We start from the raw sequence: 25,814 nt of genomic DNA on the forward strand, positions 1-25,814 counted from the left end.
CAGAGCACAGCCCTACAGCTTCTGGCAAAGGGGACTGACTCCATCATAATGACAGCCAGACTCAGCAGCGGAGCTCCCTCTATAGTCAAATCTAAACTGTTCTCTTTGGTTCCACTTTTCCGCTTGACCATAACGTCTCAGCTTGGGCTGTGGGCGGCCTGTCTCAGCAGCAGGATCCTCAGCCTTCCTTGCTCACACCCCCGCCCCAGCTCCGGCCCGGCCCTCACCCTCATCCTCAGATGGATCCCTGTGGACGGAGCCGGGTCACCCACCCGCCTTGGTGAGAGGAACGGGGGCCAGGAAACCAGAGCGTAAGCACCCAAGACAGCAAGACGTGGGAAAGGGACACCCAGGGGGCTTCAAAAGCGCTGTTTCCGAAGCGGGGCGGTGGGTACGCAGGGTCTCACCTAGTTAGGCCGTCCGCGTGTCGTTACCCACTCACGGGCGTGTACGCACACGCAGGCGTGCGCACACACTTCCGGTCCGGTGTGAACCCCTCAACACCGAGGGCAGGACAGGGGCCCCTGCGTCCCTGGAGTCTACCCTGCCAGACACCTAGAAGAGGACAGCTCTAGTCTGCTCCAAACAGAGAGGGGACAACAGCACGGGAAAGCCTGAGTGCGCAATCCCCGCCCTTCTTTTTACAAAGCGAGCACCGCGCCAACGGCCGCAGCTCACGGACAGGAAGCACAGGGGCTGCCACGGGGCACCTCACTCACGGGGAGACCGTGGCCCCTACTGATCCCGGGGCCGTCGGCGATTCCTGCCACAGGCACTCTCTTCCTCCACCGCCTCCATTCTTTCCGAGTTTTATTGCCCAAAACAAGGAGGGACGAGGGCGTCCCAGACCAACCATCGCCGTTACAGGATTCAAGTGGACAGAGACGGCAAGGACCCGATGCAGCTGTGCCACCCGCGTCTCCCCACACAGGTGAGGACAGGCGAGGGCTTTCTCAGGGTGGGAAGAAGGGTGGCGAGGGCCGTGCAACGGCCCCATGTGAGCTACAAACGCCCCCGGTTCTCCTTCTATTTATCCTTCTCTTTCTGCTCTTTTTCCTTCTTCTCCCGCTCGGCTTTCGCTTCTTCCTCCTCGTGGTTTTTGATGAGCTGCTCCACTTCTTTCTGTTTGAGGACTCTGATGGCCGTCTTCCCGTTCTCTCTTGTTAGCGTGGCAATCTCCACTGCAAGGGGGCACACGCACGTTACGGGGCAGACACACCGGGCAGACAACAGCCCCAGCTCCCCCCGGAGCCCAAGCTCCCCACGCTCCCAGGCTTGGTGCTGCGTGCGGCTCACAGCTACTCCGACAGTGAAGACGACCTTCTAACCTGTCACCTCCTAGTGACACTCCTACTTACGCGTCTCTCTCACCCACCCCAACCTCCGACTCGCCAGTCTGTCACTTTCCTGCAAAAAGCACACCAACCCCTGGCTCTAGCTGGCCTGCCATTGGCTGCAAGGACCAGAAGGAACCTCCATGTCCTCGTTGGGGCCCCTGAAGGCGCAGTCAGATCACATGCCTTTCTCACAGACTTCAAAAGCTCTTCAAAACAAAGGCATGAAAAGTGGCTTCCATGACCACAGACAAGTGGTAAACTGATACCAAAGGAGAAGGAATTTTCTGAGCAGGGGAAACAGAGTACTGCCTCCTTGCAATTAGGGAGAAGTACAAGACAGGACAGTCTGCAAGTCGACTGTGTTTTCTAAGGAACACCAGGAGCTAAGTTACCCTACACTAAATCGATCCATTAACTGACCACAATTTCTGAAAACCTTATTTAGGAATATTGTTTTATATATCATAAAACTTAAACTAAATAAAGTATTTAAAATTGCAAACATGAGATAACATAAGAGATCAGTGGATTCAAAAGAACAGAGGCTATAACAACTCAGGCGGATGTCATCCCTCAGATACACTACAGCACACAGATAAATGCATAACCACACGCATGTTACCGTGTGTATACACAAACACAGACAAGGCTGTCGAGAAGCTGATCAGACAATTATTAACTAAAGGTAGCACAATTCAGATCTCTAACTATGAACACTGAGAACATTCAGGCCCAAGTCCTGATGCTCAGAACATAGGGTGGGATTACGGTCAAGGCACTGAACCTCAATAAGGCCTAGCACCCTCACTTGGGAAACAGGTATAAGGCCGCTCAATTCATAAGGCTGCTGTTTCAATGGACTCGGACAACACGTTAGGGCTGAACACAGGAGCCAAACGGAAGGGGGACAACAGCTTCTCTCACTCAAGCGAGCCAATTAGGAGTGAACACCAATTACCTTTTTCAGCAGACAGTTTACTCACATCCATGGTCTTATTTAGGACTTTGATAGCTAAAGCCAGTGCGGACTTCAAAGTCATTTCTCCTTCTTTGTAGTCTTGTTTTAACATTGACACAGCGGCCTATAAGACATAAAGGAGAATCAACTAAGAATTTCCTTTAAATTCCTGCACTTTTTCGGAATACGGATTGGTCAGAAGAATAATGGCTGAATCACTGTGGGCATTATAACCAACGCAGACAATTCTGATGGCAGGGAGGGGAGACACGGGATGGGGTGACAAGGGGGTTGCTGATGCTCTACGAATGGGGTCTGCAACCTGGACCTCCTCAGACCTGCAAGCGGTCCGTGACAGAAGTCAAGGGGCCTGAGAACTAGGGTGTGAAAAATAACTACGTCTATTTCCACAACTTCTCAGGAAAATTAGCATTTCCTTTCATTATAAACGTAGACAGTGAGCCCCAGGAGTATGAGCAGTGCTTGTGACTTCGTTACCAGCAGAAATCCAAGATGTCTTCCTATCACATGAAGGTTGTGGCAGCTATTTCAGAATTGTTTATACTCATGGCCACTTGAAAATCACGCTGGTTCTCAGATCTTTTGCTCGATTTCACAGCAGCACAAAAACACTCACAGCACTGTTGTTTCCAATGCATGTTGCTTTCCATCCTCCGTAATTCCCACTCGGGTCACTCTGGTAGAGCTGAAAGCCATAGTGCTTATCCCAGCCAATGTACAGCAACGAAACACCAAAGGGGCGTTTTCCTTTAACAACAACAAACAGCCAAACATGTCAGCAGTCTGAATTCAGTATCACCATGGTTCCCTGAGCCCATGAGGGAGACTACAGCCTTCTCTGTGAAGTGAAGCATTCATAAACTGCTTTGTTTTCTGAACACCACAGATAAGCCCCAGCCAAAATCCCACTTTTGTCTCTAGGATTTGGACAGAGCCAGGAAAGGGAATAAAGACACAGAGGACCAGCGCTGAATTTCATTATTATGTGAAAAGCAATTTGTTTCCAGATTTGAAAATGGCATTATGGCCTTCCTGCAGTCTATTAATAAAACATATGATAATCTACACAGCAGAAGCCAGTTAATTCAGGAAGCAGGGATTTATGAAAAGTGTTTTATTTCATTTTCAACTTTTTACCATCTCAAAAAGGTTATTACCCATAAAATGGTTTAACTTTTTGGAATACAATGTCCAAAAAATTCAGTACCTCCAAACTGTGTATAAGCTTGTTTGATATCACACAATGCTGTGACCAACTGCTCACAAGGAATTGGTTCCTGATACTGTAATAAGTACCTACGATAAAAAAATTGGCATATTAGTTGTTTTCTCTAAAACACAGATACACCCTAAGCAAAATACCCTCTGAAAATAAATCTGTGCCACAGGGACAATCTAACAGCCACCTGTGATTTGAAGAGGGGAAGAAAGCATGGCCACACCCTAATATCCTTAAAGGAAGTAACATGTTACGAGGTTGGTTTAAGAAAACTTTAATTTTCAATTAATACATTTTTTAATGACTCTGATCTTTGTAAAAATGACTTCTCGTTAGAAACATCGAAACTAATGTACGTATCTTCAGTGATGCTGTTTATGACCATACCTTTGAGCAATGAGCCTCAGTTCATTAGTGAGAACATTAGCATCAGAAGTTATACCTGCCACGCTGCAGGCCATGTCCCTTGAGGAAAAGAAAGACATTGATCTTAGGTAAGCAGGGAGAGGTTTGTGAGTTCAGTTAGAAATGCACACCCTTGCTCCAAAGCCACTACAAAAATGACAGAAGTTTCACCTTTATAGACTTTCAACTTGATGTTATTCCACATGAAAAATAAACAAATGCACCCATAAGTTCCTCAACAGATGTATTTACCATCACCACCCTGTGAACGGGGCAAGAGAATAACACAAAGGAGCTAAAGGAAATCCCAAGATTCACCAGCAAAGGCAACAGAGGTCTTACCAGACGGGAAGACAGGTTCCTCTGTGCCCTCCTCCCTCCTGGGGCCTGGCTTGGTGGAGGTGAAGAGGACGGCACCCACGGGAAGGGTCTTTTCTAAGCCTGCCTAGAAGCCCAGGGCTAGGCTCACATGAGGGGTGCATTTCTTTCTTTGCCCTCGTCCCCTGGTCTGCCCTGGCTCTCCCACAGAGTCAACAGCCTCTGTCCTGCCTGGCAAGCCTGAGACAGTGACGCCGTGGAGGGGACAGCACTCCTTCGGACAAGCCCATCAGAAAAGCCTGGTAGCAGCGATCACCTGGCCCATCGCTGAGGGGACGGTCCAATCAGGAAGCCCTGCTCTCTGCTAGCTAAAAAGTCCCACACACCCCACTGTCACAGAAACCTCACCAAGGGCACAGGGCTCGGCTGAACTGCCCCCACACCTCTGGGAGGCCTGTGGTTTGGTAAGAGTCAGTATAATTCCACAGAATTCCTGAGTAGCCATTCTGAACAATGCTTTGAGGGCCTGCTACAAGCCAGACACTGTGCTAGTTTATTTGTATTTATTTTATTTCATTAAACTGCCATAAACTACTCCAGTGGGCTGAGACCCAGAGACATTAAATAACCAGTGTAGGGTCACAGAGCTTCTAAATTCACCCAAATCTGAGTGACTACCAAGCCTGGGCTCCTATCACTACACAACACAGGTTCTCCACTGAGTGCTTGGCTCTGTGCTTAAATAGGGTAACACATGGTCCTGGGCCTCAGGGTTTCAAACAAGATAAATTAGAAGCCAAAATTCTCGGTAAAAACTGTTCACTTCAAGTACCATGTCACATGGAATAGCCCTCCCGAAATATGTGCAATTTCACTACGTGAGAAAGTGAGACATTTTTACACTCCCTCCCGGAAGATCTCACTCACTCATTCAGTTTATAAATTTTTTCAGAAAAAAACACTTCATCAAGAAGCTTGTGGATGTTGCGTCTCTCTGCTGCAAGCAAAACACCATCATTTGCTAAAATTCCCAAGCAGGTGCCTGCGTGTCCAATAGCTTCCATGGCGTATTCAACCTGGTACAGGCGACCTACAAGACACAAGCAGTGAGTAAGCAGCATCAGGGCTCCCAGGGAAGTCAGCAACACCACTGGCAGGACACACACAAGAGCCCCACTTTTACCCTTGAGGAGGCACCTAACCAACCTGGTGACCAGAATCAGTACAAAAACAACTTAGCAAGGATTAAAAAAAAAAGTTTGTATGTAGGGGTGCCTGGCTGGCTCCGTCAGTAGAGCACGGGACTCCTGATCTCAGGGTTGTGGGTTTGAGCCCTGGGTGGGGTGTAGAGATTACTTAAATAATAAAACTTAAAAAAAGAAAAAAAGTCTGTAGATTTTTTTTTTCCCTTTAAGTCAAACTCTAATTTAAAGACATTTTTTAATTTGAGATGGCTTAAACAATTTCCATTTTACCTTCTGGAGAAAATATGGTTGTCCTGGAGTCATATCTTCGAGACTGCAAAGGAAAAACAGGCAAGTGATTCCTACCCACCAGAAGTGAGTCCACTATTCATCTTATAAAACATCCTGGCATGCAAAGCTCAGTGTGCGGGAGGGAACTGCTAAGGGAGAGGACGCCGTGCCAGCTCTTCCTCCCACTGTAGTTTTCTCACGACAGTCCGCAGGTACAAGCAACAGGATTTATCAGGCAACAGCTTACTGGCGTGTGTACCAACTCACCATGCTTTCTGAACTTTATAAAATTCCTGTAAAAAGAAAGTAAGATCATTATTAAAACGATGATCTACAATTTAAGGAGCATTTCCTGACTTAAAAAAAAAATCCGTTTGGTTCACTCCCTTCACTCATCTAACATTTATGATAGAGCAGGCACCAGGCCAGACGCTGGAATACCACACGGGGAACAGCACTCCCTTCCCTGCAGAGCTTACAGTCTGGTATTCAGGTGAGGGAGGCAGACACACACAATTATAAAGCAACGGGGAAACAGACATGCTAGGGGTAGAGTGGGAAGAGGGATGGGGAAAAATCAAGAAAGCAGGGCTGCCTGGGTGGCACAGTCGATTGGGCGTCTGACTCTTGGTTTCACATCATGATCTCAGGGTCCTGGGATCCAGCCCCATGTCAGGCTCCATGCTTGGCAGGGAGTCCACTTGGGACTCTCTCTCCCTCCCTCTGCCCCTCCTCCCAATTCACATGCAGGTGCTCTCACTCTCTCTCTCTCAAATAAATAAATAAAACTTTATAAAAGAATCGAGAAAGTATTTTTTAAGAAACAAATACAAAAAAAAAAAAGTGAGTTCAAATTAGAAATGGGAGAGGCAGAAATAAGGCTGGGAGCCATTAGACCTAAGAGGAAGAGTAGGGGAAAGGAGAATGGGAGAGCAGCCCAGGCAGAAAGAAGAGCCTGCTCAAAGGCACTGGGACAGGACAGCTAAAATGCAAGAGTCAAACTGCTAAAGTTAAAAAAAATCTGAAGAAGCTACAGAGCTAAGTAAGTACACAGACCCACACAAAGCCTTGAATGCCAAGTTAAGAGACTGAGGCTTTCTCCAAGTGATACGGAGTCCCAACCTAGAGGAGGTAGAGGTGGTAATCTTAGTTCATCATTACTATTCCTGCAAAAGTCAACATTGGGGCTCAGCATGATTTAGTGTAAATGCCAAACTTCAGACTTGCAGCCCATTTTCCTAAATCCCAGAATACCGGGAATTAAGCCTGGAGAGGTAAGCTGGGGATCCAAGCTCAGACCCCAACCCTGAAGGGCCTGCCGCCCCAAGTAAGAACCGCTTATTGGGCGCCTGGGTGGCTCAGATGGTTAAGCGTCTGCCTTCGGCTTAGGTCATGATCCCAGGGTTCTGGGATCGAGTCCTGCATCGGGCTCCCTGCTCCTTGGGAGCCTGCTTCTCCCTCTGCTTCTCTCTCTCTCTCCCCCTCTCTCATGAATAAAAAAAAAAAAAAAAAAAAAAGAACCGCTTATTTTCTCTTTCAAGCAATGGGCTCCACGGAAAGACTGTGGGCCAAACAGCCACAGGAGCTGAATGACCTTTAGTAAGATCACGGTGGCTGAAGAGAGAATGAATAAAAAGTAACCAGTCAGGAGGCTGTTAAAACAGGCACAGGAAAGGTAAGGATGGCCCTGAGCACAAGCCCCGCTAGGCACCTCCGGTGCAGTTCCAGCGGGGCAACTTTCCGATACCGACCCTCCCAAGAGACGCTTAATCCCGCCTGTGCGACCGGACCCTGGCCCCAGCCCCGACGTGCGCAACAAACCAACCCAAGCCCCGACCCGGACGCCCGCGCCGGATGCCCCGACCCCATCCCAGACCCGGACGCGAGCGATCCCCAACCCCGCCCCATCCCAGGCCCGGCACCTGACCCCGACGTGTGCGCTAGGTCCAAGCTCGGACCGGGTCCCGCCCAGACGTGCTCGCCAAATCCCCGACCCCAGCCCCGACCCAGATGTGCGAGCCCAATCCCGTGCCCGATCCCCAACCCCGACGGGAGCGCTAGATCCAAGCTTGGACCCCAGCCCCGCCCCGTCCAAGGCCCGACCCCCGGCCCCGACATGCGCGCTAGATCCCAGCTCGGACCCCAGCCCCGGCCCCGACGAGAGCGCTAGATCCCAGCTCGGACCTCAGCCCCGGCCCCGACGTGCGCGCTAGATCCAAGCTTGAACTCCAGCCCTGGCCCTGGCCCTGGCCCCGACGTGCGCGCTAGATCCGATGAGAGCACGAGACCCAAGCTCGGACCCCAGCCCCGGCCCCGACGAGAGCGCTAGATCCCAGCTCGGACCTCAGCCCCGGCCCCGACGTGCGCGCTAGATCCAAGCTTGAACTCCAGCCCTGGCCCTGGCCCTGGCCCCGACGTGCGCGCTAGATCCGATGAGAGCACGAGACCCAAGCTCGGACCCCAGCCCCGGCCCCGACGAGAGCGCTAGATCCCAGCTCGGACCTCAGCCCCGGCCCCGACGTGCGCGCTAGATCCAAGCTTGAACTCCAGCCCCGGCCCTGGCCCTGGCCCCGACGTGCGCGCTAGATCCGATGAGAGCACGAGACCCAAGCTCGGACCCCAGCCCCGGCCCCGACGTGCGCGCTAGATCCCAGCTCGTACCCGGACCCCGGCCTCGGACCCAGATCCCGGCCTCGGACCCAGATCCCGGCCCCGGCCCTGACGAGCACGCCGGACCCCCGAGCCGACCCGGACGCGCGCCCGCGCGGGCGAGCCCCACGACGGCCGGCCTGTCGCCGAGGAAGCGGGTGCAGAGTCATGGCACCTACGGTGCCTCGGGGGCGGCTGCAGGCCGAGACTACTCTGCCGCGACGCTCACGACCCCTGCCCGCAGGGAGGGCGGCCAAGCTTCCGCGGGCGCCCAGGGGCAAAGGCTTACCTGCGGGACACAGGGAAGAGTGGAGACCTAAACCGAGACTTTCCTCGAGGAAGAAAACTAGCCGCCACCACCACTGCCGAGCACTCGCTGTCAATATGGCGCTCGCGCGTGCGCAGAGCACGGGGGCGGGGCCGCCGCGGGCCCGGAAGTCCGGGGGCGGGACCGGAGCTGGCGACTAGAGCGGGAGCTGCTGTGACTCCGTCTTCTCGTTCCGTGCGGTCAGCCGGCGGCCTGGGGTGTGTGCGGGGCTGGCGCCTGGAGCCCCCCCGCCCCTGGCGGCCGCGCATCCCCGGGCCGGAAGGGTCCCGGGCCAGGACACTGTGCTCCGGGAGGGACCGGCACCGCCCAGCGCGCCGTCCTTCCGCGCGGACCCTGTGACCCGTGCTGGCCCCCGGGCACCCCCTCTGCTGCTTCCCAGCACACGTGTGGAGGGTCGCACTGGCAGTCGTGCGGGCCTGTTAACTGCTCATCCGACGAGCCGGCGTCCCGCCCCCGGCTCTCCCTTCTTGAACCTGCCCTCCGCTCTTCCTGCGGACACACAGAGCAAGCCAAGACGGGGCCCATGAGCACCCCCAACCCCGCTTAGGCCAGGACGGGGCTCACGAGCCCCCCCACCCCGTGAGCCCCGAGCCAGGACGGGGCTCGACGGGGACGGAGCTCATGCCTGGTCTCGGCCTCTTTCCTCATCGGCCCGCCCGAGTCAGGGCCATACCTGCTAGCAAAGCGCACAGCGTTTAGCCTGGCGGACACTGTTCAGTGTCTGCTCGCTGTCCGTCCCTCCACCCTTTTCCCTGCGGCTTCGGTCCCTCTGTCAACCACCTGCTGTTCATGGTTTAAGTTGCCTTGCGTTGCAAGGTTGACGAGATCTGGGTTACTCTGGAGTCATGTGCTCATAAGTCTCCTCCACGGAGAGGCCTAGAGGGCAGGGACTCTGTCCTCTTCATGTTGGGTGAAAAATTACTCCTGGGGGATCTGGACTCTGAAGAAGAGGTAGTCTGGGAATGAGCTGTATTTTGAGACCTCCCCAGTCACTCCTGCTTCCCGGGCATAAAAAGAGGTGAGCCAGGCAAAATGGCAGAGGGCCCCACCCCGACGGGCTGCTGTGCATCCTCAGGCCCAAGTGTAACTCCGAGGATCCCTGCCGCCTTAGTTCATTCTGCAGAATTAGGCAAGTGATAACTAAGAGTTATGTGAGAGGCAGAATCTCAGGTCGACAGAAGAGCGACTGGGTGAGAAAAAGGGCAGAAGGAAGAATGAGTTTGACTAGTTTGGGTGACAGAGCAGTTGAGCCTGATCAGAATGAAGGGGACAACAAAGGAAGTAAAGGAGGAAAGGCATTTGAGGCCAATTTGTAGGATGCCTTCAATGCCAGAATTTTTTTTTTCTGTAGGTCACGGGGAGCATTAAAGCGATGTTTTAGGATGATGAGGCCTCACGGTGTCCCATCCCACATGTTCCTTTCACAACATGGTGTGGATGCTTCCCATTCACAGGCCCTGTGTCCCCTTGCCTTGAATCCGGGTGGGCCTGTGACAACAACAGAAGTAACGCCGTATGACTTCCAGCGGTTGGTCATAAAAGATGATAGATGATAGATGTCTTGTCCTCTTGGGATGGTCGTTCTTAGAACATGGAGAGGTGTTCTGCCACCAGCCCGGACGAGGTCCCAGCATCCCCTGCCAGATACGTGAGTGAAGATTGCTGCCGATAGTTTTAGTCCTCAGTCACTGAATTTACACCAACACCCAAATCAGCTCCCAACCAGGGGCCCAAGCATTTGTGGAGCAGAGACCAGCTGTCCCACTGTCTGAATTTATACTTGCAGAATCCATGAGATACTAGTGATTGAGATTTAAGCCACTAAGTTTTTGGTTAAATTGTCACACAGCAATATACACACCTAGAGTTTTTATCTGCCTTTAAAAAGGATGGACGTAGGTTGGAAAGATTAAGGATAAGAATGCCGGAAAGTAAGGTTCTTCTGCAGCCTGGAGGGGATAAGAGCCCGGACAGAAAAAACCACTTGCAAGAGCAGAGTCTTTGCTGTGTGCATAGGGCACTGATCCCCAAATCTAGAAATGGGTTTTCTCCTCAGTGGTTGCAAGGACCAGAGACTGACTCTTGTAGAAATGCATTCATTCCAGCAGTTTATTAAGGGTGTGCTAGGGGCCTGGCATGGAGCTAAGAACAGGAGATAAATACTATTCAATTTATGCCACCAAAGACGTGGGTGGTTTTTTTTTTTTTTTTAGTTTGTTTATTTTTAGTAATCTACTAAATTTAGTAATCACCCAATGTGGGGCTCAAACTCATGACCCCAAGATCAAGAGTCACAGGCTCTACCGACTGAGCAAGCCAGACAGCCCTATGCCTCCAGAGTTTAAAACTACACAGAACTGACTGACTGGAGATAAGCTAGGACAAACACCAACTGGTAAACTACCAATGCCAGGCAGTGAGTGTTTAAATATCAAGATAGTGGCCAGCAATATTTGCATTAGGAATTCAGTGAAGGAGAACCCAAGTAAGAAGGAGATCTGTAGAGTTTCACGTTGTAAGAGAATGAACAATGGTCTGGGGGTGAAATCCAAGATTCTGTTCATTTTTCTGGTCCCCAATTTCCTGAAGAGTCAAGCTAAATTAAAAAAAAACAATGGGAGCGCCTGGCTGGCTCTGTGGGTTTGATCTTGGGGTGGAGAGTTCAAGCCTCCCGTTCGGGGTAGAGATTACTTTAAAAAAATAATGACAAAATCTTTTTTTTTTTTTAAGATTTTATTTATTTGACAGAGAGAGACACAGCGAGAGAGGGAACACAAGCAGGGGGAGTGGGAGAGGGAGAAGCAGGCTTCCCGCCGAGCAGGGAGCCCGATGCGGGGCTCGATCCCAGGACCCTGGGACCATGACCTGAGCCGAAGGCAGACGCTTAACAACTGAGCCACCCAGGAGACCCAGGAATGACAAAATCTTATCCACAATGCCTTAAATTTCAGAAGTGTAAGTGCTTTCATGTGAGTGATCTCATTTGATCCTGATATAAAGGTGCTCCCGCGCGCATGTGTGGTGGGTGGGAGGAGAGGACTGGGACCCTAGCTCTGTAAGTAAATTCCTTATTTGAAAATGGGGATTAATCATTGCATTACTTCTCTCGGGGATTTGTTGTGGAGATGAAATGAGATAATGCATGTAAAATACTGTGATGTAATAAGTAATACAGTTTGGTTTTCGTCCCGGTTCTGGCACAAAGCCTCTAAAACCCTTGTAATCTCCTAAATGGTAGGGGAGAGAGGAGTGTCTTTGTTATTCATCATAAACCCCTATCAACTACACCTGAATTTCCTCTAACGAGGCGACTCCACAGACAGAGAAGCAGTGGTCGTTCACATATATTGAAAGAGACAACACTGAAAGGGTGTTTGAATGGCCAGGCTTGTAGACTTGAGACGTCTTAGAGAACGGACAAACCCACAAGAATAAGTCAAGAGCCATTTAATAAATCATACGAAGGGAGACATGAAGAGAAATCAGCGAAGGAAACAGAAGTATAATGAACGTCAAGTACACGGTGAGCTACGGTTCACCAACATTACATACTCATATGAAAAGAACCATAAACGAGAGCGATTTTAAAATATCTGCTTAGAGACTTTCTTAGTGTCAATCTGAAAACTAACTGTGATGTTTAGGTACCTCACTCAGGAGTTGGGGGCCTTGCCCAGAGGTCTTTCTTGGCTTCCTCGCAGGCCCAGTGTCTTCCAGCATCCATCTCTAGAGGTCCAGTTTCAACTGCCCTCTCAAGCACATTAACACTTTTTCTTATGAACACTGTCTGTATCTTAGTCTGTGCCTTATCTTCTCACACCTTTCTCTTAGCATACTTTAATTTTGCAAACATCCTTTGAAACCAGGGGGAAAGCGCTGTATCAGGTATAAAAAAAAAAGGGATGAGAGACGAAAAAATAGTTTGATGTAGTCTCTGCCCTCCTAGGCTACTGACATACTCCATGATACCAAGTCACGTGCCATAACGAAGACAAGAACAGTGGGGTTCTAGAGAAATGGAGCGACGGGAGGAGGCTTCACAGAATTTGTGCTGTGTTATAAAGGTGCCCGTTATACGCCCAATTTTTAAAATATGTGAATCTATCCATACACATGTGTTCCTTTCAAAGTTTAGCACAGGGACTCAGCTCAGGGCTGGAACAGTCCTTGAGAGACGATCTGACTCCAAACATCCTTCTGCATGTTTTATACACGAGGCAAGCTGGACCCCCAGAGAGACGCGCCTGCTCAGGGGGCACTTGCGTAAATTTAAAGAGCGGTCGTGAGATTGCTTGAAGGCCTTTGTGGTTTCACGGGCACTGGCCTGTTCCATCAGTTCATTTCTCACTGTGCAGGGAAATCCTGGGTAGAATTAGATTTGGTCGCCTTGGGTTTTTCATGATCGGAGTTCATGTGAAGGTTCCCAGGTCACATGGAGACCCCAGAGTCGTAGGACCTGGCAGTTTCAAACCAGATTTCTTCCACAGCCTTCTGGCCCATGTCAAACATCTGCTGCAAGTGCTTCCACCCGGTTTTCGCGGTAGTCATGAGATAGTCTTTGTTCTCTGGATGTAGCTGGCAAGAGTACGCAGCGATGACGAGGGACTGGCAAAAGCGACCGCACACGAGTAGAAACAAGGCGCTCCTCTCTACGGGCGTCAGTGGGATGACGCTCTCAAACCCCGCAAGGACGTGACCTCCCACGTGTACGGGACTCTTGCTCTCAATCATCATGTACATGATGGTGATGGCCGCTTCAAACACATAGTAGCCATAGCTCATGTCGCCGAAGTCCAAAATCCCAGACACTTGATATATGGCATCTCCAAAGGCTGACTTGCTGGACTCCACTAAAATATTATGGTCATTAAGATCGCCATGATTGATACCTACAAGGAGAAAAATCAAGCCATGGACAAACGTTTAATTCCCCAGTTCCTTCTCTGCCCATTTCCTGTTTCTCGGGCATGGCCACTCAAATGGGATGAGCATTCAGAGGTACAGTCAAACCCTATTCTTCCTGAAAGGAAAGAATTTCCTCTGAAAGGGGGAAAAAGCAGTTAATTTCAATGGTTGTATTTGCTTTCACTTCTAATCAGTATAAGGCCAGATGATGCAGGTTGTGGTCGTTGCAAACACCTAGTTCTGACTGCTAGCAGAGTGAAGGGAGAGGCAGAACTGCCCCAAACCAGAAATATTTAAAAAGAATATACATATGTTTATATTATTATATGAAACAAAGAGTCCTAAGGGCACCTGGCTGGCTCAGTCAGTGGAGCATGCAACTCTTGATCTTGGGGTTGTGAGTTTGAGCCCCATGTTGGATGTAGAGATTGCTTGAAATAAAAAAAAAATCTTAAAAAAAGAAAACAAAGAAGAAGAAAAAGAAAGAGTCCTAGAATGGGCCAGATGTGTCTTTATTTTAACCTAGGATTTCCAAAAAAAAATTTCTGATGACAAATAATTCTGAATTTTCCCAGTCTTTTGATTACTAGATTAGATGCTGATATCTCAAGTTAGTACCACTCAAAGTGGGGGTCTGTGGTCAGTGCAGGTCCACAAACTCTTACTAGTGTGTACGAGATAAAAACAGAAATTGAGAGTGTTTATAGCAATTTGTCATCTAAGAGCATGATCAGTGGACGTATCCCATTAACAGTGTATAGACCAGTTTGGTGTTATTGGATTCACATGGTAAGTCCTATGTGGTGCAAGCTATGAACCTGTCATGAACAGTAGGATCATGCAGCAGGCTGCAGTGGGTTGGGGAAAAAAACCATACCTGTCTTCTATCAGGAAGAGTCTGAGAAATTCTGATTTAAAACCCTGGCTAAGGATTAGGAAGAGATGAGGGCGTCCATAAGCATGAAGCATTTAGTCATGTACTGTATGATAAGTGTGTCATAGAAAGTCCATAACATTCACTTCTGAGTATAATGCCGAATTCTTCTATGTGACTTGGGATTGTGTAAATCATGCTTAAGTAATTAACACAGTGGGTAACATGCAGAAACAATGAACATTATTGTAAACCACAGATTCTAGACTATACATTTGTGAAATTGGGAGGCATTATACAATTGATGCTATGTCATGGTTTCACTGGCAATGTTTTTTCTCCCTTAGAGGTAAAGTAATGGTGCATCTTATACAGTCAAATGGGATTTTAGAATCAATGAAATATGTTACTTCGTGAATGCAATCTGTATTTATGCAAGCATTTTATTGCTTCTATCCACATGTCCAATGGCCTATCAAGAAATGATAGAGCTAGTTAATGCCTGGGGAAAAAATGACAAAAGTTGTTGAATTTGAGAATTAAAGAAACAGTAGGTGTTATGATCAAGATGCCAGAGTGAATTCATTCTTTGATACATAGTAATGATGAAAATAAAAAGAGAAAATAAAGATACAGCCAGCCTCAAAAACAAGATTGATCTATATACTAAAACACAGAATAGGAATGCAGCCACAGGTCTGTCTCCTGTGCTCCAGGTCAGCAATGTGCTTTACCCCTTTGGGAGAACCGGAACTGGAAGTGCTACCTGCTGGGTGCAGGAGAAGGTTCACTACATGATGCGAAAGGCAGTGGAAGACCTTCCAAACTCATAAAAGGATGACAAATCTGCTCCCAGTCCACTGGTCAGACTGCTGTGGGTCCACAGAGGCAGAAGGACAAAAGCAGAACCTTGAAACCAAATGCAAAACTGGGCTGCTGTGTGAATACATTCTATGTCAAGTCATTCTAGTTACCAAAGTCTTTAGTTCAGTTTTGAGTTAGTTTCTTTTTTTTAAGATTTTTTTTATTCTTTTTTAAGTAAACTCTACACCCAACATGGGGCTTGAACTTACAACCCCAAAATCAAGAGTCGCATGTTCTACAGACTGAGCCAGCCAGGGGCCCCTCAGGTTAGTTTCTTTTGGCTCTTGCTCATGGTGCCTTATTTCCTTGTGTGCTGATATACAGTATGTTCTCTGGACACAAGGCAATGATTCTAGAAAAATAACCAGAAGAACTACTATGAAGCAGGCGATGGGGATTAATGAGTGCACTTATGGTGATGAGCGCTGAGTAATACACGGAAATGGTGAATCACTATCTTGTACACCTGAAACAAATATGACACTGCATGTTAACTATACTGGAATTAAAACAAAAAATAATTTAAACAATTTTTTTAATTAAAAAAGAACTTCTAAAACTGGAAAACATAATGAAAGAAATTAAGAATGCAGTGGGTGGGTATAACAGACTAGACATAACTTAAGAAAGAATCAGTAAACTAGACGACATGTTAGAGAATTATCCAAAATGCAGCATGGGCACAGAAAAAATGAAACACACACACAAACACAGACACACAGATGAGAAAAGACAGAAGATTCAGTGAGAAGACCGAACATGAACTTAACTGGAGCTCAAAAGGAGGAAGGAGAATGGGGCTGGCAAGAATTTCCCATAACTGATGGAAGACAATATCCACACACAGATTTTAGAAACCCAAGCATATTAAGAAAAAAAAAAATCATTTAAGAAAAAGAGAACATCCTACAAGAACCCCAAAGGGAAAAGGCAGGTGGTGTTCAAAGGAGCTGCAGACCGACAGCTGACCTCTCAGCAGGAATGGAGAAGCTAGGAGACACTGGAACCCTAAAACCCAAAAACCCTGAAACCCAAAGTCCTATAGGCTGTGAAAATATTCTTCAAAAATGAAGAGAAAATAAAAACATTTTCAGACACATAAAATCAGAGAATTAACCATTAGAGAACTGCACTAGAGGACATTCTAAGGGAGGTATTCCAGGCAGGAAAAAAATGACACCAGGCAGAAAGCTTGAGGTGCTGAAAGATGTGAAACCAACATATGAGTAAATCTAAACAAACTTGGCTATGAAACAAAAATAATTAACGTATGGCCATGTGACTTTTTTTGGCCCTTGACATATGAACAGAAGTGACATCACTTCAGGGCGGAGACATAAGAGAAGGTGTACAGTGTCTTACATTCTCTTTCCCCAACTACAGCAACACTCTAGTTGGTGAAAGTTCTACGCATCTGGATCCCAAAGTGAGAATACATAGAACAGAACCCCGACCAATCCATGCCGGACATACAGCTGGACTTGGAACTAAATCTTTGCTATTGCAATCCACAATAATTTGGGGGCTATTTGTTACTGCAGCAGAACCTTGCCTAGGTGATACACAGTGTGGTTTGGGAACAGAGACAGGTAAATAGAACAGGGGAATAAAATAGAGAGCCCCCAAAAGATTTGATTTATAGCAGAGGTGGTACTGCAAAACAAAGGGAGAAAAGATAGCTTTTTAATAAATGTTGGTGAAAAAGTTACCAGCCATATAAGAAAAATTTACTCCATATGTAAATTTTAGAGGCTTATAGACCTATAATGAAAGGCAAAAACTATAACACTTTAGTAAGATAACATAGGAGAATATCTTCCTGACCACAAGGTAGGGAAAAATGTCTACACAAGGCACAAAACACTAACCATGGAACAGAAGATGGATATGTTTGAAACCAAGAAATTAAAGACTGTTCATCAAAACACATCATAAAGAGAGTGAAAAGGCAAGCCGCAGAATGGGACAAAATATTTGCAACACATATAACCAACGAAAGATTTGTATCCAGAAAATATTTTGAACTTCTAAAATCAATGAGAAAAAAATCCCAGTAGAAAAACTGACAAAAGACTTGACTAGGCACCTCACAAATGAGTTTATCCAAATGGCCAGTAAATAGGGAAATGTAGAGTAAAACCACAGTGAGAAGTCACTACGTTCACATCGGATTGGTGGGAATTAAGATGTCTGATGACAGCAGGGTGTAGAGCAGTGAAACTTTCACCCTCTGCTAGCAGAGCGTACGGTCGTGCAACCGCTTTGGAAAACTGACGTCGTATCGTAATGCTGGGTGTAGACGTGTCCTATGACCTATTAGTCCTACCTCGGCATGCATGACATCATATATCCAATAACCCAGATGAGAGATGAGGGCAGCTTGGGCCAAGCGGTAGTAGTAAGGGTGGGAGAAAGTAAAATTAGAACTGGTAGAATTTGACTGCATGAGAGGTGTGCAAGAAAAAACCAAGTTAAGGCTGCCAACTCCCAGGTTTTTGGCTAGATCAATAAGGTGAATGGTGGATACCATTTTAATGAGACGAAGATGAGTTGGGGGTGCAGATTTAAGGGGGGAAATCAACTCTGTTTTTATGCTACCACCTTGCATTATGTTTACACAAAGTAAATGCTATGGATGGAATTGTGACTGCCCCCCCAACAATTCAAATGTTGAAGACCGCCCCCCCTGCAGTGTGGTGGTATTTGGAGATGGGGTCTTTGCAGGGGTGAGGCCCTCACGATGGGATTAGTGCCCTTCTAAGAAGAGACACCAGAGAGCACGGTGCTCTCTGTCCACCACATGAGGACGCAGAGAGAAGGTGGCTGGAGCCTGGGAAAGAACCTGACCGTGCTGGCAGCTTGACCTCAGATTTCCAGGCTCCAGAACCATAGGAAGTCTGTGCCTGCTGTTTAAGCCCCACCTCCATACCCATACTTTGTGATGGCAGCCGGAGCTGAGCACAATTGAAAGCAGAGGCAAGAGGGAGCTTGCTGCCCACGTCAGGCTTGCTGCAAGTGCCCCTTCCTTCCTTGTCCTTTGACCCGTGCTTCATGCCCCATCAAAGGCTGCTTCCACCCTGGAGAAACTGTCGTCCATGTCCGTAAGGAGATACGCATTAGTGTGCTCACCAGAGCCCGGTGATGTAGCAAAAAAAATGGGAACCAACCTAAAATTCTATCAACAAGAGAAGAGACCAAAAATAGCACAGTACGTTCAAATAAACTATGGTACATACATGCTGTGGAATACTATTCAGCAGTTAAAATAATGAACTAAATGAGCTGGAACTACGTATATGACATGGATCAATCTGGAAAACACGTTGACCAAGAAAAGCAGGTTGCAGAACAGTAACACCGTCTGATACCATCTGACAATGGAAAACATGCAAAACATTACTGCACATAATTTATGAACATGTATGTAGTAACGCTATTAGAACATGTGCAAATTCCATAGGGAGGAAAGAGGTGTGATCATGTAAAGTTTAGAGAAAATTTCAGATGTGGAAATTTTATGGGAAGTAAGAGTACTATTCTTTAAAAACCAGCAGGAGCAAACACGGCAAAATTATAAGACTTGGTAAAACTAAGTTGTATCTTCACACTTTTCTGATGCTCTGAAACTTGACAATTTAAATAGCAAGAAAAACACTTACTTGATCAGGGGGATACTCACACTCTCGAAAATGACTTAGTTTGGTCAGGATTTCATCCTTGAACAGCTGAATGACCTGTACGACAATCTCCCGGTTTCGGTTCTGGCCCAAGGCATCCAGATATTTCTCCAGAAGAGGAACGTTTTTCAGATTCCAAATGAAGTTCTCCCGATGAAGACTACTTAACTGTGGGTGATGGAATTTCTAAATCAAAGACAAGAAACTCTCAGAGTCTGGACAGTTAGAGCGACCACGAGGGACAGCTGGGTGGGCGAGAGACCGCCCTCCCAGGCCTGGTCCAACGTGCTCCGTTAACCCCCCACAGGATGGTGCTGACTGCACATCTGAGCAGGACCTCGTCACTCTGAGAGCACGTCCCCATCTCGCTTGGTCCTCGCAGCTGTGTGATGGGGCTTCCCCGGAATCCCGGCAGGAGTTGGAGACAGTCAGAAAGAACTCTGTTCTCCCCAGACAGCCTGCCCCTTGTTACCTGTCTGCCCTCACCTTCCACTATGTTCGAGGACTCTCCTGCAACCACAATGGCCTCCCTGCCATCCAAGAACATGCCTGCACACCTCCACCCCATGGCCACTCCATCTGAAGCTTCAGCCCTCTCTCCAGCTCTTCATATCCCTCTCCTCCGCTGGTGTTTTCTTCCCAAGCTCTTAGCACGTGTTGCTAACACTCTCCAGAGTTCACCCTCTGGCCTTACCGTCTGTCCTCACTGGAACGTAAGTCCCGTGAAGGGCCGGCACTCCGTGTTTGGTCTGTCTGTTCGCCCCCTGCACCTACCATGGTGCCTGGTTCACAAAACTCACTGCTCAAGCCATAGTTGCTAAATAAATGAATGTTCTCTGGATAGAAAATTCTAGAATGGCCAGGGCCTTTAGACTTGGGCCACTCTATCTGGAGTTCGAAATGGCTCTGACCATCACTGCACAGAAGGGGAAACTGAGTTCTGGATGATCAGGTGAGTCAGTACTCACCGTGGGCTGAGGGAGTACCTGAAGGCGCCTGGGCGGCCACCCAGCAGAACACCTTTCAGTTTGTTGGACATGACTTCTCATGCAAGAAAGATACGTTACGGGACAACCCAGGAGACAGGCACCACATACAAAGAAAAAGCAAGTCTCTGAAAACAGTACGTGGACTATCACACATGATGTATTCTGGTGTTCTGTATTTTATTCTACTTCTTTAAAGACGTTCCTCTCAATTGACTTTAACATCCATTCTCTAGACCCCCACTATCACCACCACGTCCTTGCTAAGTAGCCTTGGTTGGAGCACCTCGTGCAGGGGGTGCTTTTTTACGCCTGAACAGCTCTGCGAGCTTCCTTTTGCTGAGCTGAGCTCTGTCTCTGCACCAGCGTCCGTGCCCCAGGTTCCAGCGGTGACCTCGGGCCGTCTCCCACCTGACCGCCGCCACATAGTCCCAGATGGCCCTCCTGCCCCCCGGAGTCTCCTCCTCTGCAGAGTCAACCTTCCCAGTGCCAGGTTATCCTCATGTGACACGGCTTGACCCTCCTGACCACACGGCGTGTTGAGGGCCAGTCCAGGTCACAGGAACATTCCGCACAGTAAGCACAGAAACACTGCTAGAAGCTGTGCTTTGGGGGTGTAAGAGTGGACATGACAGGGAAGAGAAAAATGTTCACCCCGTTCGCACTGTTGGAAAGATTTACCATGCGTATTTCTTACTCTCATTTTTTAAAGAAAGTACAATAGAACGCTGTTGTCAGGCTTCTGAGGGAGCACTGGTCCACCCAGGGAAGGTTCTGGGTCCACTCCTAAAATGGTGGTGCTGTTAGCCATGCAGCCCGCAGGAGAGGGTCCGGGCTCCGGAAGGAGAAGTGGGAGAGGACCTGGATCCAGCCCGGGGGTCAGACACGGCCGGGTTTCAGCAGGCTCTACTGCTTACTATCTCAGGATCTGTCTCCCGAACAGTAAAATCCGAGCATCAACAGCAGCCTCGCAGCCATCTTTGATAAACGAAGACATGCAATAAATAAAGACCTCAGACGTAATGGGTGCCCAGCACAGGTTTGTTGAACGTGGACGTTGCAGGTTCTGGCCCTCGGTGCACCAAGCCTAACGTCGGAGGGTGTCATCACTACGTTAAATGTAAACACCCCAGAGGAAGGGCACAGACGGTCAGACTGGATGAACCAGCAAGACCTCACATACCCTGCCTATGAGAAACACTTCCAGTACACAGACTGTGACGGAGAGCCACCAAGAATTTCCTCCACTCGTTCCCCGGAGATTGTAAACATCAAGTCTCTGGGACAGATAGCATAACAATCTCCTAAATCTTACTGCCGCCCCACCCCTTCTCTCAGCTCCTGCTAAGGCTCCACCTTAATCTTCTAAAATCTCAGCCAGAGGGGAAGAAACTGTGGGCAGGCTGACCCGGTAGCCATGAGGGGGGCACAGCGTGAAGTCAGTGGAGGCTGGTGAGCTTTCCTCCAAGGCATGAAGCCTTCGCCTCCACAGATCTCAGCCCCTGCCAGTCCCCATCTCTGATACTCCCCCTCTTCATCCCTCTGCCCTTTGTTCTAGGCTACGGAGGCTACCTCGGGACAGCCTCGGGATTGATGTCGGGGGAGAGGGCTGCCTCCCTGTGCTCCGGGCTGTGTCCCAGGAGACACAGGTTAGAATCCATGCCCTGCTCAGCCCCTCCTTCTCCCATTGCTGAACATTAAATCAATCACCAAATTTGGTTGGCTCTGTCTCCGAAATATATCTTGAACCTTTCCTTGGTTCAAGCCTTCAATCAGCTTTTATCTGATTATTCATTCGCTTCCTAGATGCATTCCATCCAGTCTGGCTCTCTGCCAATCTGTTCACCATATCGGTCCACAAAGTGCTATAAAGTCGAAATCTTTGCCTGTTTAAACACTCTCCAGGCTAGGCCATGTGATGTGATGAGCACTGGATGTTATATAAGACTGGTGAATCACTGATCTCTACCTCTGAAACTAATAATACATTATATGTTAATTAATTGAATTTAAACTAAAAAAAAAAAGGAAAATAAAAATAAAAACCCTCCAAGCTCCCTAAACTCCTTAGTATCATACATGATAATGTGTCTTATAATCTGACCACTGTACATCTACAATTTTGCTCCCTGTCTCGCTCTCTCGGAAACCAGCAGCCATGTGGTGAGGACGTTGGGCCATCCCGGAGGATGAGAGGCCACGCAGAGAAGAACCGCAGCCCCCCACCCCCGGGGCTGAGCTTCCCGCTGAGTGTGGCTGCATGCGTGACCCCAATCCACACCCCACAGAGCAGAAGATCCACTCAACCCACAGAGACATGAGAAACAAATCCGTGTTTGAAGCCATAAGTTTTGGGGTGGCTTGTTACACAGCAGCAGATAACTCGCACACAGCTCAGTAAGGCCAGAGACAGGAGGTCCAAGTTCAGAAGTCCCAAGAGGAGGAGCATGGGGAGAGAGGGGGCCAGGGGACATTTCACAGAGGGGGTGATGCCCGAGCCATGGGCTGAAGGACACGCGGAGTTTGGCTAAGCGGGGAAAGGTCCCGGTGGCTCAGAAAATGGCACGTGCACAGATGTGTGAGACAGAATGGCCCCATCGGGGATCCACAAGGAGGGACGGGGAGAAGCGGTGGAGGGGGGGCACAGACGGACGGGTGGATGGAAGCCCTGAGGGGGCGCAGGCAGGACGGGGCTCGCGGGGCCTCACACGGGGACCTTGGCCTCCACGTTGAAGCAGCGAGAAGCCACTGACGGGTCCCCGTGGTCGGATCAAGAATAAATTAGAGGAAAAGCATGAATGCAGGGAGGCTACGGTGGTGAGTGAGGACAGTCAAGGCAAGAACGGAGGGCCGATGGGCCAGAGTGGTGTGAAGTGTGGAATGAGCGGGATTCACGAGGGACTGGAAATGTTTTGCTCATACAAACTACTTCTTAGCATGTCGTGTGTGTCAGCTAGGACGGGGGACCATTACTCTTCCCCCAGAGCCTGGCACGTCAGAGGGGAGTTGTGGGCGGCTCCAGGGAAATACCTGTCATCCACGGTATCGCTTCTACAGAACAGAACACCTGAACATGCGCCATTCTGCCCCACGTGTAACGGAGCTGCGGCTTCACCACACCTCGCTGGGTGACTGTGAGTACAGACTGCTTTCAGGGAGCAGCACAGAGAACACCAGGGCTGTCTAGAAACGTGGGCAATCTGCCAAGACACCAGTGAAGCGCAGGCCTGGCCAGAAAGAGGCCTCGCAGCCGTGAAATTCTCGCATCGGCGGCCCTATTCCCTTCCCAACGCCCCTCAGGAGGCACCAGACATAAGAGGGGAGTCTGACCCTGGGTTTATTCGTTAAGTAAAATAAATCAAAATTAAACAAATAAACAATTCTTATAAACAAGCTAAGCCTGCCACGTCCTACCTGCAGGGTCTCATCCAGTTTGCCAGCGAGCCTCCCAATCTCATACAGCAGCTGGGGGCTGCTGGGGATCTCGGCAACGGGTCTTCCCGGGAGGTACGACAGCAGCCTCACCAGGTAGCCTGGGACTCCAGAGCCGCCATCTGGATGGATGCAAGCACATCCTGTCAAGTGTTCTCAGGAAAACGGCCGGGGGCTGTCCTGCCTTGGTCATTATGACCGCGGGGAATCACAGAAGTCACAGAACAAGAGCAATACACGTGCTTCACTGCAGTGAGTCCGCAGGACTCCATGAAGTGGGGCCGGACAGACGGACGGACCCCAGGGCACCGGAGCTGGCCACGCGCACACCAACAGCGCCGCAGCCGCAGCCCTAAACATCAACCGCCTGCTGCAGAATGGGGCTAAGATGCATTTCATGTGTTTCCGTTGAGGACAGTGTGATAGGAGGAATGACAGCTTCCGAGGCTCCTGCAGGGGCCAGCTGGGAAAAGCCTGAGGGTTGGCACAGGGCAGAGCTCCTCCTCGGGGACGGGCGTGGGCCCCCGCTGTTCAGAGTGATGCAGAGCAAGACAGAATGGGTGACCAGCTCAGCAGGATCTCCAGCCTTTAAAATATTTCAGGACTGCTCTGCATTGACTGCAGGCTCATCTTAGAATGTTAGCATTTAGAGGGAAAAGGGTCTGAGTCCCACAGATGAGGAGTGCAGTCTTAGGAATGTGAAGTGGTGTGCCCCAGGTCACCCACACAAAAATGACAGAGCTGGGATCGGAAATCCCTGATTTCTAGTTCTCTGTTCCTTCTGCTATTCCACAGCACCAAAATACACAAATGGTCTGATGAGTAAAAATGTTTAATTATTTTTCTATTAAAAAAAAAAAAACTTCCCCTAACTCCATGTGCCCTTAGTGACGCATTCATCAAGTCCTTTCTTTCTTTTTAATTTATCTGAGAGAGAGAGCGAGAGAGAATGCGTTCAGGAGGGGCAGAGGGAGAGGGGGAGAGAGAATCTCAAGTGGACTCCCGGCGGAGCGCCGAGCGTGGAGCCTGACATGGGGCTAGATCCCATGACCCCGAGATCAAGACCCTGAGATCACGACCTGAGCCACCCAGGCTCCTCAGTCAAGTCCTTTCTTAAGGTGAAGAGTCACAGCAGATCCGGGCTCCAACTACTTCTGAATCGGAGCCCCCAATCTGCACTTTGGGGATGCTGTGCTTCCCCGGGGCCACTGAAGAGATAGCCACTTCTACACTTGGAGCTACGAACCCATTCTTGGTATTTCTCCTTGTAGCCAAAATGCAGTACTGTACGTGGACAGGGATGACCAGCGAGCTGGTGGGCTCTTACCTACGGACACGAGGCAGGTGAGGTTGCCTCCCGTAGTGTGACGCACAGAGGCTGTTGGGAACCCAGCAGCTCTCAGAAACATGGTGACGTGATTCTGCACTTCAATCAGCTCTGGAGTTTTGCTGGACTCGGTGTTGCTTATTTTGAGAACGTACTCAGTTGGCCCATCTGTAGTGTCTTTGGTACTTGAAATGCACACATGAAAGTTTTGGTCATCATAGCTAGGAAGCGGCTGGATCTTGGAAACTTTTAACCCAAATACCGATTCCACTAATGCAGAGGCTTGTACGTCACTGAAAGTAGGTTTGGCAAGAGCCTGCGATTGCTGATCATCTCCACGTGACATTATGTCTAGGGAAAACAAACAATCTAGGAAGAGGGCACACAATGAATACATTTACTTAAATGGTTTTTCTTAAGACAGGCCCATCGTTTTGCTCAATATTGATTCCATACTACTTATTAATTTTCACTCATAAAGTTAAAAAAATCAAATTACTAAATGGCATAAAGAAGTAGGTGTTTGGGCAGGTGAATAAATATTTTTTTAAAGATTTTATTTATTTATTTGACAGAGACAGAGATAGCGAGAGCAGGAACACAAGCAGGGGGAGTGGGAGAGGGAGAAGCAGGCTTCCAGTCAAGCTGGGAGCCCGATGCGGGGCTCGATCCCAGGACCCCAGGATCATGACCTGAGCCGAAGGCAGACGCTTAACTGAGCCACCCAGGTGGCCTGTGAATAAATATTTTTGTATCATAGATTACTTTTAAACTCACCTTGCAAACAGAAGGTAGGAAAGCACCTGGCATCCCCTAGCCCAATTCCTGCCCCGCTCCCCCCAGCAACTGTATTCACGGGGAAATCAAAGTCGCCACGGGTGAGGCACCTTGCCGAGACACACCAAGTTACAGTAAAGACTCCGCTCTCAAGACTCCTAACCCATGGTTCTGTCCCTTTGACTACGTTACCGTCAGCTTGGGGCTAAAACATAAGTTCAAATACAGTGATCTTACTCTGTTGTCCACAAGTTCTTCTGAG

The 25,814-nt window shown here is 48.9% G+C and overlaps 2 protein-coding genes across 2 annotated transcripts; both read right to left on the reverse strand.

Annotated features, from left to right (window-relative positions):
• Positions 1-793: 793 nt before the first annotated feature.
• Positions 794-8,776, reverse strand: PSMA4 (proteasome 20S subunit alpha 4). Its single transcript, XM_028093834.2, has 9 exons — positions 8,672-8,776; positions 6,001-6,026; positions 5,734-5,776; positions 5,186-5,348; positions 3,923-4,000; positions 3,524-3,612; positions 2,933-3,063; positions 2,296-2,419; positions 794-1,181 (listed from the first exon to the last, which is right to left on the reverse strand). Exons 2-9 carry the CDS (start codon positions 6,001-6,003, stop codon positions 1,027-1,029), a joined length of 786 nt encoding a protein of 261 aa, XP_027949635.1. The 5' UTR covers positions 6,004-6,026; positions 8,672-8,776; the 3' UTR covers positions 794-1,026.
• Positions 8,777-11,597: 2,821 nt separating this feature from the next.
• HYKK (hydroxylysine kinase) lies at positions 11,598-25,136 on the reverse strand. Its single transcript, XM_028093818.2, has 4 exons — positions 24,776-25,136; positions 23,431-23,570; positions 19,033-19,216; positions 11,598-13,599 (listed from the first exon to the last, which is right to left on the reverse strand). Exons 1-4 carry the CDS (start codon positions 25,119-25,121, stop codon positions 13,139-13,141), a joined length of 1,131 nt encoding a protein of 376 aa, XP_027949619.1. The 5' UTR covers positions 25,122-25,136; the 3' UTR covers positions 11,598-13,138.
• Between the last annotated feature and the right edge of the window lie 678 nt (positions 25,137-25,814).

This window comes from Eumetopias jubatus, unplaced genomic scaffold (genome assembly GCF_037043125.1).
Source record: "Eumetopias jubatus isolate StellerSeaLion01/CBP00866 unplaced genomic scaffold, mEumJub1_p1.0 scaffold_7, whole genome shotgun sequence".
NCBI classification, from domain to species: Eukaryota; Metazoa; Chordata; class Mammalia; order Carnivora; family Otariidae; genus Eumetopias; species Eumetopias jubatus.

Coding starts and splice junctions, on each gene's coding strand:
- HYKK (XM_028093818.2), bottom strand. CDS start 25,121: ATGTCACGTGGAGATGATCAGCAATCGCAGGCTCTTGCCAAACCTACT. Junction 23,571..24,775: donor CACCTGCCTCGTGTCCGTAG/GTAAGAGCCCAC, acceptor GCATCCATCCAG/ATGGCGGCTCTGGAGTCCCA. Junction 13,600..19,032: donor ACTAAGTCATTTTCGAGAGT/GTGAGTATCCCC, acceptor TTCTCCTTGTAG/GTATCAATCATGGCGATCTT.
- PSMA4 (XM_028093834.2), bottom strand. Junction 5,349..5,733: donor AACCATATTTTCTCCAGAAG/GTAAAATGGAAA, acceptor TGTGTCTTGTAG/GTCGCCTGTACCAGGTTGAA. Junction 1,182..2,295: donor TAAACTGTCTGCTGAAAAAG/GTAATTGGTGTT, acceptor GCCCCCTTGCAG/TGGAGATTGCCACGCTAACA.